Source organism: Pristiophorus japonicus, chromosome 20, assembly GCF_044704955.1.
Source record: "Pristiophorus japonicus isolate sPriJap1 chromosome 20, sPriJap1.hap1, whole genome shotgun sequence".
Taxonomy (NCBI): Eukaryota; Metazoa; Chordata; class Chondrichthyes; family Pristiophoridae; genus Pristiophorus; species Pristiophorus japonicus.
Window position 1 is genome coordinate 41239656 of NC_091996.1, and position 13976 is coordinate 41253631.

The window sequence follows — 13976 nt, forward strand, 5'->3', positions numbered from 1 at the left end:
TGTAACCATTCTATGATTTTATGAATGTGATCAAACAATTACAGTGCAACAGGTTCTTCACTCCTCACCTGGATATAATGGTTTCCACTTGTAAGTCCTTCCATTATAAATACGGGAGTTAAAGGATGAACACTGTTCATCGCGGAAACTCCTTGTGTTAGCTGGGCACTCCTGCAACAGATAATAGAGATAGATTGAATTGAAATTTGTTATGTCTGATTGGCTGCCATATTTGCTACATAACAGCGATTATACTTCAAAAGCAATTCATTGGCTGTGAAGCAGTTTGGACCATCCTAAATGTGTTGCTAAATGAAAGCTCTTTCCTTCTTTAATTGGTAGCACATGGAGTCAGCATTTTACAGAATGGGAGTAATTAGTCTAAATAGTATTATGCAAGTTGAGGGAACAGTCTGGATAGTGCTGTGAAAGTTTGCCATCAGTCAGGAGATAGGAGAATCTGATTCAACCAACCTGCCTATTGCTTTCAGCTGCTCACCCCTCAGGACTTGAGCACCAAATCTAGGCTGACACTTAAGTGCTGAACCAAGGGAGTGCTGCACTGTCAGAGGTACTATCTTTTTGATGAGGTTATGAGATTATAAACCAGAGTCCTGTTTGCCCTCAGGTGAATGCAAAGAGCAGGGGAGTTTGGGAGGAGTGGGGAGAAGCTAACAGCAGTGCTTCTGGGGCGAGTGTGTGGAGCAGAACACCATAGGAGCAACAGTTTGGAGGTGGAAAGAGATGGGGAAAGCGGAGAGCAGAATGTGTGTTTTTTTTTTAAAAAACAACATTCCGGGGTGTGGGAGTCACTGGCGAGGCCAGCATTTATTCCCGTTCCGAATTGCCCTAGAGCAGGTGGTGGTGAGCTGCCTTCTTGAAACGCTGTAGTTCGTGTGGTGAAAGTATTCCCACAGCGCTGTTAGGGAGTTCCAGGACTTTGACCCAGCGGCGATGAAGGAACAGCTGATATATTTCCAAGTCAGGATGGTGTGTAACTTCAAGGGGAATTTGGAGGTGATGGTGTTCCCATGTGCCTACTGCCCTTGTCCTTCTAGGTTGTGGATTTGGGAGGTGCTGTCAAAGAAGCCTTGGTGAGTTGCTGCAGTGCATTTTGTAGATGGCACACACTGCAGTCATGGTTGGCCAGAGGGAGTGAATGTTGAGGATGGTGGATGGGGTGCCAAATAAGCAGGCTGCTTGTCAAGGATGGTGTTGAGCTTCCTGAGTGTTGTTGGAGCTGCACTCATCCAGGCAAGTGGAGCATATTACATCATTTTCCTAACTTGACCCTTGTACATGGTGGAAAGGCTTGGGGGAGTCAGGAGGAAAGTCACTCGCTGCAGAATTGGAGTGACTATTTGTGCTTCTGCACATGCGCGTGAGCAAGAGAGAAAAAGAGAGAATTTTTGGGGGGAGGGGGAGGACATAGAGACAGAGACAACTCGTATTCTTCTAACCCCCTTTACACCCACACCAGACATTGTTGGAGTGGATGAAATCCAGAAGTCATGACATTGACACTTCATACCCAATAAACCCGAATTCGCACACAATGTCTCATCTATGGCAAGGACGCCGGGGGGGGGGGGGGGAAGTGGGGTAAGGTCATGTGCTTGGATAAGGGACTTAGGCTGGAAGAGGGATGCACTTGCGCTGGGGTAAGGAGGGACTTCGGCTGGGGGATGGATGGAACCTTTGACTTCTGAAGTCCAAATGGATCATGTTACAATGTTAGGCTGGGCGGTTCAATTTACACATTCTAGAGAAACTATAGGGTACGGCTTATCCTCCAAGGGGACCAATCAGCAATAGGTCATGTGATGAGAGCCAGAAAATGGCTGCAATTCAGTTGGTACAAATAAATGCACCCCTGCAGAATACCCAGCTTCTGACCTGCTCTTGTAACTACAGTAGTTATGTGGCTGGTCCAGTTAAGTTTCTGGTCAATGGTGACCCCTCAGGATGTTAGTGGTGGAGGATTTGGCGATGATAATGCCGTTGGACGGTGATTAGACACTGTTGGAGATAGTGATTGCCTGGCACTTGTGTGGCACGAGTGTTACTTGCCATTTATCAGCCCAAGCTTGAATGTCATCCAGATCTTGCTGCACACAGGCACAGACTGCTTCATTATTTGAGTTGCAAATGGAACTGAACACTGAAATCATCAGCGAACATTTCCACTTCTGATCTTATGACAGAAGCAACTGAAGATGGTTGGGCCTAGAACTCTGCCTGGAGAAACTCCTGCAGTGATGTCCTGGGGCTGGGATGATTGACCAACAACCACCTTCCTTTTTGCTAGGTATGACTCCAGCCAGTGGAGAGTTTCCCCTCCCCTCCCCACCCCCCCTTCCCATTTTACGAGGTTTCCTTGATGCCACACTCGGTCAAATGCTGCCTTGATGTCCAGGGCAGTCACTCACCTCCCCTCTGGAATTTAGCTCTTCTGTCCATGTTTGGACCAAGGCTGTAATGAGGTCTGGAGCCAAGTGGTCCTGGTGGAACCCAAACGGAGCGTCGGTGAGTAGGTTATTGGTAAGTGCCGCTTAATAGCACTGCTGACAACACCTTCCATCACTTTGCTGATGACAGAGTAAACTAATGGGTGGTAATTGGATTTGTCCTGCTTTGTGGACAGGACATACCTGAGCAGTTCTCCATATTGTCATGTAGGTGCCAGCATTGTAGATATACTGGAACCACTTAGCTAGAGGCACGGCTAGTTCTGGAGCACAAGTCTTCAGTGCTTCCTCCATAAGGTCAGAAGTGGAGATGTTTGCTGATGATTGCAGTGTTCAGTTCCATTCGCAACTCCTCAAATGAAGCTGTCTGTGCCCGTGTGCAGCAATACAGCTGGGATAGTCAGGATCTATAGTCTTGCTGTATCAGCCCTTTCTTGACATTATGTGGAGTGAATTAAATTGACTGAAGACTGGCTTCTGTGATGGTGGGGACCTCAGCAGGAGGCCACGATGGATCATCCATTCAGCACTTCTGGCTGAAGATGGTTGCAAACACTTCAGCCTTGTATTTTGCACTGGTGTGCTGGGCTGCCCCCTCATTTGAGGATGGGGACATTCATGGAGCCACCTCCTCTGGTCAGTTAATAAAAAAGAAAAGTCATAGAATGGTTACAGCACGGAAGGCGTCCATTGGTCCGTCGAGCCCATGCCGACTCTCAGCTAGTCCCACTCTCCTACCCTTCCCCGTAGCCCTGCAATTTTTAACCCCTTATCCAACTCCCTTTTGAAACATAAAATTGAGTCTACCTCCAGCACCATTTCAGGCAATGCATTCCAGATCCCAACCACTCATTGTGTTAAAAAAAAACTTACGTCGCCTTTAGTTCTTTTGCCAATCACCTTGAATCTGTGTCCTCTGGTTCTCAACCCTTCCGCCAATGGGAACAGTTTCTTTATCTAGTTTCTCTGTCTACTCTGTCCAGGCCCCTCATGATTTTGAGCACCTCTATCAAATCTTCTTTGCTGCAAGGAGAACAACCCCAGTTTCTCAACGTAACTGAAGTCTCATTCTTGGAATCTTTCTTGAAAATCTTTTCTGCATCTTCAAGGCCTTGATATCCTTGGACACAGTACTCCAGTTGGGGTCAAACTACTGTTTTACACAGGTTCATCATAACTGCCACTTTTGTACTCTTATACCTCTACTTATGAAACCCAGAATCCCTCAAGCGTTTCTAACTCCTTTCTCAACCAGCTCTGCCACCTTCAATGATTTATGCACACATACCCCCAGGTCTCTGTTCGTGCACCCCCTTTAGGATTGTATTATTTAGTTTATATGTCCTCTCCTCATTCTTTCTACCAAAAATGCATCATTTCACACTTTTCTGCATTAATTTTCATCTGCCACATGTCTGCCCATTTCACCAGCTTGTCTATATCTTCCTGAACTCTATCACTCTCCTGTTTAAATGGCCCTCCACCATTCACTGGATGTGGCAAAAGATCCATTGGTTGTGGGATCGCTTAGCTCGGTCTATAACATGCTGCTTCCATGGTTTAGCATGCATGTAGTCCAGTGTTGCTGCTTCCCCAGGTTGCACCTCATTTTAAGGTACACCTGATGCTACTCCTGGTATGTTCTTCTGCACTCCTCATTGAACCAGGGTTGGTTCCCTGGCTTGATGGTCAAGGTAGTGAGGGATATGCAGGGCCAAGAAGTTAGATTGCGGTGGAATATAATTCTGCTGCTAATGGCCCACAGCGCTTCATGGATGCCCAGTTTTGAGCTGCTGGATCCGTTTCCATTTAGCATGGTGGTAGTGCCACACAACACAATGGAGGGTGTCCTCAGTGTGAAGACAGGACTTAGTCTCCACAAGGACAGCATGGTGGTCAGTGCTACCAATACTGTCATGGACAGATGCATCTGTGATAGCTAGATTGGCGAGGACGAGATCAAGTAGGTTTTTCCCCCTAGTGTTGGTTCTCACCATCAGCTGCAGGCCCAGTACGGCAGCTATGTCCTTCAGGACTCAACCAGCTCTGTCAGTAGTGGTGCTACTGAGCTAATGTTGCTGATGGACATTGAAGTCCCCCACCCAGAGTATATTTGGTGTCCTTGCTACCCACAGTACTTCTTCCAAGTGGTGTTCAACATTGCCAGGCACTGAAGTCTTGCCCCTCTCCAAAAATTTGGGTTACCGCCCCCAAAAGGAAGTGGAGCGCTCCTGGGGCGATAATGTGATGGACACCTCAGCAGTGCTGCCGCGTCTGAGGGGCACTTCCCTCACTTAAAAGGAAGGGCCCACGCTGCCACCTTTACAAAGTAAAGAGGGACCTACCTGGACCACCATGGAGCAGGGGTGCAACATGATCAGCCTGGCACTTGCGCAGAGTAACCAGGACCCTCGAAGAAACTGGATCAGCAGCGCCAACAAGGTACGTATTTTTTCCCACTCAGCCACCTCGCCTTTAATTTTCACCCCAATAGCAGCCAGCCACATGAACTGCGCCGCCTGCAGTTGGTGTTTTCACCTGGCGCTGCTGCAGGAGGAGAAAGTGAATTTCGGAGCTGGGGCGCTAACAGGATGATGCATGTGGCGATGACATCACGATCTCCGGGCACAGGAGATCGGGGCGCATAGCCATAGTGCCACTGCTGAACTTCCACCCAATATAGCAGGGTTGTTAACAGCACCACGCCTGGTAACTCATTTGTGCTGCATTAGTACCCCTGCTAACGGGAGGCACAAATGCTTATGACACAGTTCTAGTCATGTAGTGCCCTCCCAGTTATTGCTATCCCCCACGTAGTGCATTCCCCATGTAGCACCCTCAAGAAATTGGTCTGGAGTGGAATTGCATTGGATGCCTGTTATACGCCCCACTTGATATTTGGTTCTATTGAAGACAATGGAAGTGAAAGTCCAGCAGGGAGTGCAACGGGTGGCATATTCCATACCACCCAAGATAAATTTCTGTCTGTTACTCTAGGGTACATTCCTAAACATTGTCTGTTCTCAGTAGCACATTCCCAGCCATCAGTTGTTTCCCAAGTGGTGCACTTGCATCCATTAAATGTTCCCATATATTTTGACCTTACCCTAGTAGCTAAGCTATATTATAGCAGCAAGTGCGTGGTTCCACTGACCTGTATATTGCACAGCTGATATCTTTTAGAAGTGCCTGTACAAGTCTGGTTATCAGTTCCCATCATTGCTATCCTTCTGCTAAATAAAACACACAACATTTATTATATTCAAGTATTTTGTGGTCAATAAATTTGTATCTTTATTGTTTCTTCCATAAAATATCGTCAAAATAAACTGATTAAATTTACAAGAGAATACAAATTTGTATAATTTACATTTATGTAAAAATCATTCACAGGAAGAGTTAAAGGAATTCTCAGCTCTCCTTTCCATCAAACGCTGAAAGATTTCAGACCATGGGCTGGATTTTCTTTGGCGATCATTGGGGCAAATTACAGCAAGAAAATGGGCCAGTGAGGTCGAGTGCCATCTCCCTGCCCAAACCCCAATGGAACCACCACCAGTCACCCCATCCCTGCTTGCCACATGTGAATGCTGACAATGGCGGAGGCCTGTCCTCCCTGCCCAGCACCACCTGTCCCCCAGTTACTACTTCGCCTGGTGGATGGTGGCAATAGGCCCAGGGTGGTGGTGGTGGTGAAGCTCCCAAAGTCTTCTGATGGAGAAAGAGCCTAGCATCAGCCTCCTCGCCCTTCATTAGTGGCTAAACTCCTACAAAACAATGGCTGAGATTCTTTGTCCAGGCTCTACCACCCCTTTGGCTAAATGGTGGGCTATCAATTGATTGAGAGAATTCTGCTGGGATCCTTTCCTGCATCACTAAGGACCCCTAACTCTGGGAAATAAATCAGGGTGAGGAGAGAGTTGATGGGTGGTGGTGTGTGTGTGGGGGGGGGTGGCGGGGTTAGAGGCAGTAGTCCTGTTCCAGTGCTACTCTGCCCCAAGAAAAGAATCCCATTTTACCTTAATATTTCACTGATTTGTCATAATTATGCATGTTCTGACCAGTAACACGAGTGCCTACTTATATATCAATGGCAATCTGATATAAGGCTAACTTATGCAGGACATTGTTATGACTCAAATATTTAGGGGGAAAAAATTCAGTACCTTAGCACCTCCCGTTGGCATCAACGGGGCACTAGAGCATTATCACTAGGGTGAGGCGAATCCTGCACTGCACAGCAAATTCCCCCTCCCTCTCCAATAATGCCACCATTAACAGTTATCACTAGGAGTCTCAACGCCAGGTGGATTGTGGGATTGTGACAGAGAATGTGCAAAGCTCACTGTCCACCCAATCTGTGAAATTGATTGTTGCTATCTACCTTAGCACCTGGAGGAAACAGCAATAGGGAGAGCTGGTGCAAAGCACCAGGAAGCCAGCTCCAGGGACATAATTTAAAAGGGATCATCTGAAATGAGTTGCAGCAGTGGGTTAGTGGAGTTTCAGTGCTTTGTCACTTTCACAGAATGAGACTGTTGCACTATCATTTCAAGATTGAGCGTCAGGAGTGTTGTGGCAACTAAAAAGTAGCTACATTTATTAAGAAAATCAAATCAAACTGCTACACTTGGTTACATTACTGGGGGCTGTACTAGAAGTTGACCTCGCCCTCCAGGATCTACGGCGGAGAGAGCAGAGGCAGCGAGAAAGACTGGAGCATGTGGCCAGAGGGAGGAAGAGTGACATCAGGGCTCTCAACAGGAGGCCTTACCCTCAGGGTATTCAGAGAGCACTTCTACCTCCAATTAAGCGAGGAGCAGTGCATTAGAAGGCTCCGCTTCACCAAGAAGGTGGTCAAAGAATGCTGCCATCTCCTGCAACCAGCCTCAGATCAGGGCAACCACGGCTCTCTGTGGCAGCCAAGGTCACTGTCACACTCAATGTCTTCGCCAGCTGATCCTTCCAATATGCAACAGGAGATATAGCTAACATCTCAGTTCATTGCTGCATCTGAGAGGACACAGACACTTTGCAGTAGGAACTATATCTCGTTCCCCCATTACCAGAGAAGCAGGACGAGCATGCACGTGGCTTTGCCCGGATAGCGAGATTCTCCATGGTGCAGGGCACCACTGACTGCACCCACATGGCTTTGCAGGCATTGCATAACAATCCTGAGATCTTCTGTAATCACAAAGGCTACCGCTCATTTAGTGCAGTTTGTGTGCGACTATAGACAATGAAACCTCAATGTCAATGCTCGCTATTATGGCAGCAGCCGCCATGATGCCTTCATCTTGCACCAGGCCAGTGTGCCAGCACTCTTCCAGCCACCACGTGGAGGCCTTGGTAGCAGCGTGGAAGCCTCGGGAGCAGCGCGAGCTGGTGCAGGAGGGCAACGCCAACGAAGTGATGTCAGTGCCCAGGTTGGTGGTTGGAGCGTAGGCAGATACAGCAGGAGCGGTGAGATCAGGACAAAGGAGCGGCGAGAGATTGCACAGTGACGTGATCGGGGCCCAGGAGAGGCGTGAGTTCGGGGCCAGGGGCATCACGGGCCAGCCCACACGGCGATGTGTGCACACTAGGTCCGTGCAGCAGAGCAGGTCTCCAGTCATCTTGGGTAATCGTTGCCACTGGACCAAGACCCAGCTCGTGTGGTGCCTGGTGTTCAACGGTTTAAAAAAAAAAAATCCATGCACAGGTATCTTCCACCCTCGAGGATGTAGTTCGGGTCCTTCATTGAAACACCTTAGCGTGGAGGCAAGTCATCCTCATTTCGAGGGACCGCCCATGATGAGCCACCACGTTAAGCTCACAGCTGGCTGGTCAGAGACAAGGGCTATCTGCTCTCCACCTGGCTCATTACTACCCTCTGCAACCCCAACTCTCCTGCCAGGCACTCAATGAGAGCCATGCTGCCACCAGGAACATAATCGAGCAGACCATCGGGGTGCTCAAGCAACGGTTCCGCTGCCTTGACCGCTTGGGAGAAGCCCTCCAGCACTCGGCTGAGCTGGTATCCCATTTCATGGTGGTCCGTTACATGCTCCACAATTTGGCCATCATGAAGGCCCAGCCCTTGCCACCAGGGATTGCAGTCCATGACATCCTCATCAGACTGCGGTTCAAATGAATTAAATCCCAGATCCCCCTCGCTCACCACATCCATCATTTCATCCCTGTCACAGGCCTTTTCATAGCACAAAGCTGAAATGAGACACCACAAAAGAATGCAAACTGAATGAATAAATTTATCAATAATCAGTGAACACATATTTACAACAAAAATATTATTCACCCTTGTGCAATCCCTTAGTGCCTCTCACCTTTGCCTTCTCTAGTGCCCTTATGAAGTGTTGGCCCAGAGGCTGCAACAGGGCTGTTGGAAGGCTGCTGAGTGTCCAAGTGGGAGGCTTTAGATGGCCTTGCAGGACACCCTCAGCCAGCTCTGGGCCTGGAAGGCCCAGCTGTAGACTGCACGACCTCAGCATAGGCAGCAGCAGTCTGAGCTGGCTGGATGACAGGCAGCGACAAGGGCAATGGTGGAGTGGCTGTAACAGGAGCAGGAGTGTGGTCATCCCGAGAGGACACAGCAGGTTCCTGCTCCACTGACCCACTCAGGGTAGAACCTCAGCATCCCTAGCAATCTGTTGGAGCACAGATTGTTGGCCTGCTGAGGCACTGTGAAAGCGAGTCACAGCGGCAGCAGTCAGAGCTTGCGTGGCATCAAGCTGAGACTGCATGTCAGATTGGATGCCACCATGGATAGACTTCATTACAGCACCAAGACGTTGCGTTGCTTCAGCCGGTGCTGCAATGGAAGCTGCCAGATTACCCTGGGAGTCTAGCATCCTTTGCAGACTGGAAATGATGGGCTCCATGGTGTGCACAGTGCCATGTGCAATGTTGGAGGCGGACTCCTCCATGCTCATCATTGCCGAGGCTCTCGGACACCCTTTCCTTTGCACCAATCACCTCCGTGTGCATGCTCATCACCCTTCTTCTAAAGGCCTCCCCATTGAGGTCCTCATCAGAGTCCTGTACAGCAGAATCCGCGGGCAAACTCACCCTCTGGGAGCTGGCCCCTGAGTAACCCTTTTCCCCCCTGGCCTTGCTGCAGCCCACTCATCCAGGGTGCCTCACCCTGTGCAGATCCTGCTACTATTCTAGCCTCTAAAGAACACGCAGCACCAGAATCTGAGCTGGTGCCTGCAGGAGAGACAGTGATGCGGTGTGTTCTTCCTCCTTATCTTCTCCCGCTTAGGTTTCTATGGTGCCCTCGGACAGGCAGCTCAGGTGCTTGCTGATTATCTGAAAGCATAAAGGCACAACAGTTGACTGAAGGTGAGGAAGGGGAAATGCATGCATACAGCATGATTAGCTGGAAAGTACAAAACACTTGTGGGGTGAGGGGGTAGTGGGACGCGAGAAGGAGTAGAGATGAACATACCGTTGTTGTCCCCAAGGGGGGTAATGTCGCCAGTGGCCACGACGCCCACCACCTCACACCCAATAAGCTGCAGCACCATTTTCCAGCACAGACAGTGGTTGGATGTCAGCTTGTCCCCTCCTGCTGGGAGCCATCTTAGCCTGCAAGAGAAAGAAGTGTGTGAGTAAGTGTGGAGCAATGTGTTTGCATGATGTGCTTGACATAGTTGAATAGCTGTTATTGTGTGCAAGCTGTGAGATGTGGGCGCGAGTCAGTACATTGAGATTGTTGGTGGGTCAGTGCTGAGGGTGTGAATGCTTATGTTACACAGTTCCATAAGTCATGTTTCCCATGTAGCGCCCTCCCAATTATCCCTGTTCCCCACATAGACCACCAGATGGTGTCATTGTTGGAGGCCACTGAGCAGCATGCACATGGTGTTGCTCTGGAATAAAAGGTCAGCCATTTTGAGAGTCAGGCACTTTGGGCCGTAATAAAGCAGAGCCATGGTTGTACCTTGTTCAGTCAAACAGTACTGTTAGTACCTTTATTGCATACATAACAGGGAGGAAGGTTGGGGGGGGGGGGGGTTTGTGGGGCAGCCATTGGCGATAGAGTAGGGTGTCCGGGTAATTTCGGAGCGCTGGGGGGCGGGGGGAAGGTGTCGTTAGAGAGAGAGCGGAGGACCGTTGGAGAGAGCGGTGGGTCATTGGGGAGAGCATCTGTATGCGTCCGCATCATGTGTCGTATGTGGTGGTGCAGTGGCCTCGAGCAAAATTCTGCTCTTTGGCTTTTTTTTCCCTGGAGGACTGATAGTCAGTCATAATGAGGTGGTTATGAAGTAGTAAGCAGAAGTTCACACGAAGGGCAGAAGTTGGGGCAGGCGGAGTGGCCACCACTGTCAGTCATCAGCGTAGTGCTGATGACATCACTGCCACGTCACCACAGCTCGCCCCTTCACTTAAAAAGGGGAGAGTGTGCACGATTGTAAGTCTGGTCCACTGGGCCACCCGGGAGGGTTTTGGCCGGGCCTGTGGCTTGGCACCCAAGAGGGGGTGCCAGGCAGCCGAGCTGAACCCGGGTCATAAATGTCGGCCCGACATAGCAGTCGGCCAACAAAAAAACGTGGTGGCAATGGCAGTAGGTCCTCCCCTTTAATGGGAGCTGCACCATTTTACAAGGACAACAGCCTCACTGCACCAGCAGAAAAAGGCTTTTGGCACCGTACGGCAGGAGCAAGATTTTTTCAGCGGTATTTCACCATCGGTGGTGGGGGGAAAACAGCGCTCTTATGGCAGATCGGCAGCAGCGGAACGGTTTTGGGGAGGGGAGGGGGGAGAGGGAATGAGCGGGTCACTGCAGCAGCAGAATTAAAAAAAAGATGGCAGCCATTACACAAGAAAGCGACAGCCATTGCATTCCACAGCGTGGCTGGTAACAGGCTTTAAGAAATGAGCAATTTCGCCCCCTTTGTATTTCTATAGCTCTGCTCATTTACTGAAAGTTATCTTAAAGTACTTTACACAGCAAAAGAAAATTAATTAACACCAGTCCTGAGCCAATTCGATTCTCTCCACGTGATCAAGAAGTGCACCGAATACAGCAAAGGCTATGGGACCTGACAACATCCCGGCTGTCGTGCTGAAGACATCTGCTCCAGAACTAGCCGTGCCTCTAGGTTGCAGTACAGCTGTAACACTGGCATCTAGCAAACAATGTGGAAAACTGCCCAGTAATGTCCTGTCCACAAAAAGCAGGACAATTCAAATCCAGTTAATAACCACCACTGGGACGTTACCATTGACCAGAAACTCAAACTGGACCAGCCACATAAATACTGTGGCAACAAAAGCATGTCAGAGGCTGGGTATTCTGCAGCGAGTGTCTCACCTACTGATTTCCAAAGCTTTTCCACCATCTACAAGGAACAAGTCGGGAGTGTGATGGAATACTCTCCAGTTGCCTGGATGATTACAGCTCCAATACTCAAGAAACTAGACACCATCCAGGACAAAGCAGCATGCTTGAGTGGCACCCCATCCACCATCTTCAATATTCACACCCTCCACCACCAGCACACCATGGCTGCAGTGTGTACCACGTAGAAAATGCACTGCAGCAGCTCACAATGGCTTCTTCGACAGCAACCCCCAAACCCGCAATCTCTATCATGTAGAAGGACAAGGACAGCGAACAAAGGAACACCATCACCTGCAAGATCCCCTCCAAGTTACCCACCATCCTGACTTGGAAATATATCACCGTTCCTTCATCGCCGCTGGGTCAAAATCCTGAAACACCCTCCCCAACAGCAATGTGGGAGCACCTTCACCACACAGACTGCAGAGGTTCAAGGCAGCGGCTCGCCAACACCTTCTCAAGGGCAATACTGGGCTTGCCAGTGACACCCGCATCCCCGAATGAACTTAAAAAAAAAAAAAAAAAATCACAGGAAAAAGGGGAGAATAGGAAAGTCGGGATGAATATGGTTCAGAAAAAGAGTTCGAGGTGAATATTAAAAGTAGGGAGGGAGATAGCTACTCTGGGCAAGGGGTGGGGGGGGCGGGGGTGAGTTGACAGCACAAATGGGCATGATCTGATAGCTATTAGAGACATGGTTGATGGTTACAAGGTGACCAGGACTGGGAACTAAATATTCATAGGTATTTGACAAATTGGAAGGACAGACAGAAAGGAAAAGGAGGTGGGGTAGCACTGTTAAGGATGAGATCAGTGAGTTAGTGAGAAACAATATTGGCTCAGAAGATCAAGATGTAGAATCCGTTTGGGTGGAGATAAGGAATAATATGGTGGGCGTAGTCTATAGGCCCCCTAACAGTAGCTACACAGTTGGATAAAGTATAAATCAATAATGGAGGCTTGTAAAAAATAAAGGAACGGCAATAATCATGGGCGATTTTAATCTTCATATTGATTGGCCAATTTGATTTGTCCAAGGTATCTGTAAAGCATGCACTCCCATGTTCCGCCACCAGGGAGCTCCTGTCCTGTAGTCCCAAGGGATCCTAGCATCCCTTGGGAGCACTGTATATAAGCCGGCCCCCAAGGCCGGTTCCTCACTCTGAAGTGTCTTATTAAAGACTGAGGTCACTGTTACTTTAACCTCCCTGTGTGCAGCCTCATCTGTTAGGAACACAATAACTGGCGACGAGAATACCAAGTCAACGCAAAGATGCAGCAAACTGTGGGCATCCTGGAGAAGTTCTCAGAGGGTGAGGACTGGGAAGCTTATGTCGAATGACTAGACCAGTACTTTGTAGACAACGAGCTGGACGGAGAAGGAAGCGCTGCAAAAAGGAGAGCGGTCCTCCTCACAGTCTGCAGGGTACTGACCTACAGCCTCAAGAACAATCTTTTGGCTCCAGTGAAACCCACAGATAAGTCGTATGAGGAGCTGTGAACACTGGTTCTGGAGCTTCTTAATCCGAGGGAGAACGTGCTGATGGTGAGGTATCGGTTCTACATGTGCCAGCAATCTGAAGGTCAGGAAGTGGTGAGCTACGTCACCGAGCTAAGGCGACTTGCAGGACAATGTGAGTTTGATGGCTACCCGGAGCAAATGCTCAGACTTTTTTGTACTGGGATTGGCCACGAGACCATCTTACAAAAACTTTTGACTGTAGAGACACCGACCCTCAGTAAGGCCACTGCGATAGCACAGGCGTTTATAACACCTGTGATAACACCAAACAAATCTCAGCACAAAAGTGCTAGCAGGGTTCATAAATTAACTGGAACTGTGTTTGCGAGCAGAAATGTACAGGGCAGAACCCACGAATCTGCAACTGCCAGCAGGCCTCAGATGACCCAGATGACTCAGTCCCCAACAAAGGATGAATGCAAGGCAATTCACACCTTGTTGGCATTGGCAGTTTCCATTCAGCCTATTCATGCCACTTCAAAGGGTATGTTTGCAAGAGCTGTGGAACAATAGGGCACCTCCAACAAGCTTGCAAACGAGCTGCAAGCTCTGCAAAACCTGCTAACCACCACATGGCAGAGGAAGATTGGTCCATGGTGGATCAAAGCAATTTCGAGCCTCAAAGGAGGCAGAT

The 13976-nt window shown here is 49.1% G+C and overlaps 2 protein-coding genes across 2 annotated transcripts in view; one reads left to right on the forward strand and one right to left on the reverse strand.

Annotated features, from left to right (window-relative positions):
* The window catches only part of LOC139232500 (ADAMTS-like protein 2), a 126403-nt gene that overhangs the window by 85497 nt on the left and 26930 nt on the right, over positions 1–13976 (reverse strand). The window contains exons 4-5 of the mRNA XM_070862809.1: positions 5623–5701; positions 69–171 (exon numbers count right to left, since the gene is read on the reverse strand). Of these exons, the coding sequence (XP_070718910.1) occupies positions 69–171; positions 5623–5701 (182 nt within the window). The remainder of the gene's footprint in view (positions 1–68; positions 172–5622; positions 5702–13976) is intronic.
* Positions 1–13976, forward strand: part of LOC139232498 (protein myomaker-like) — a 179625-nt gene that overhangs the window by 37761 nt on the left and 127888 nt on the right. The gene's annotated exons all lie outside the window — the stretch shown is intronic.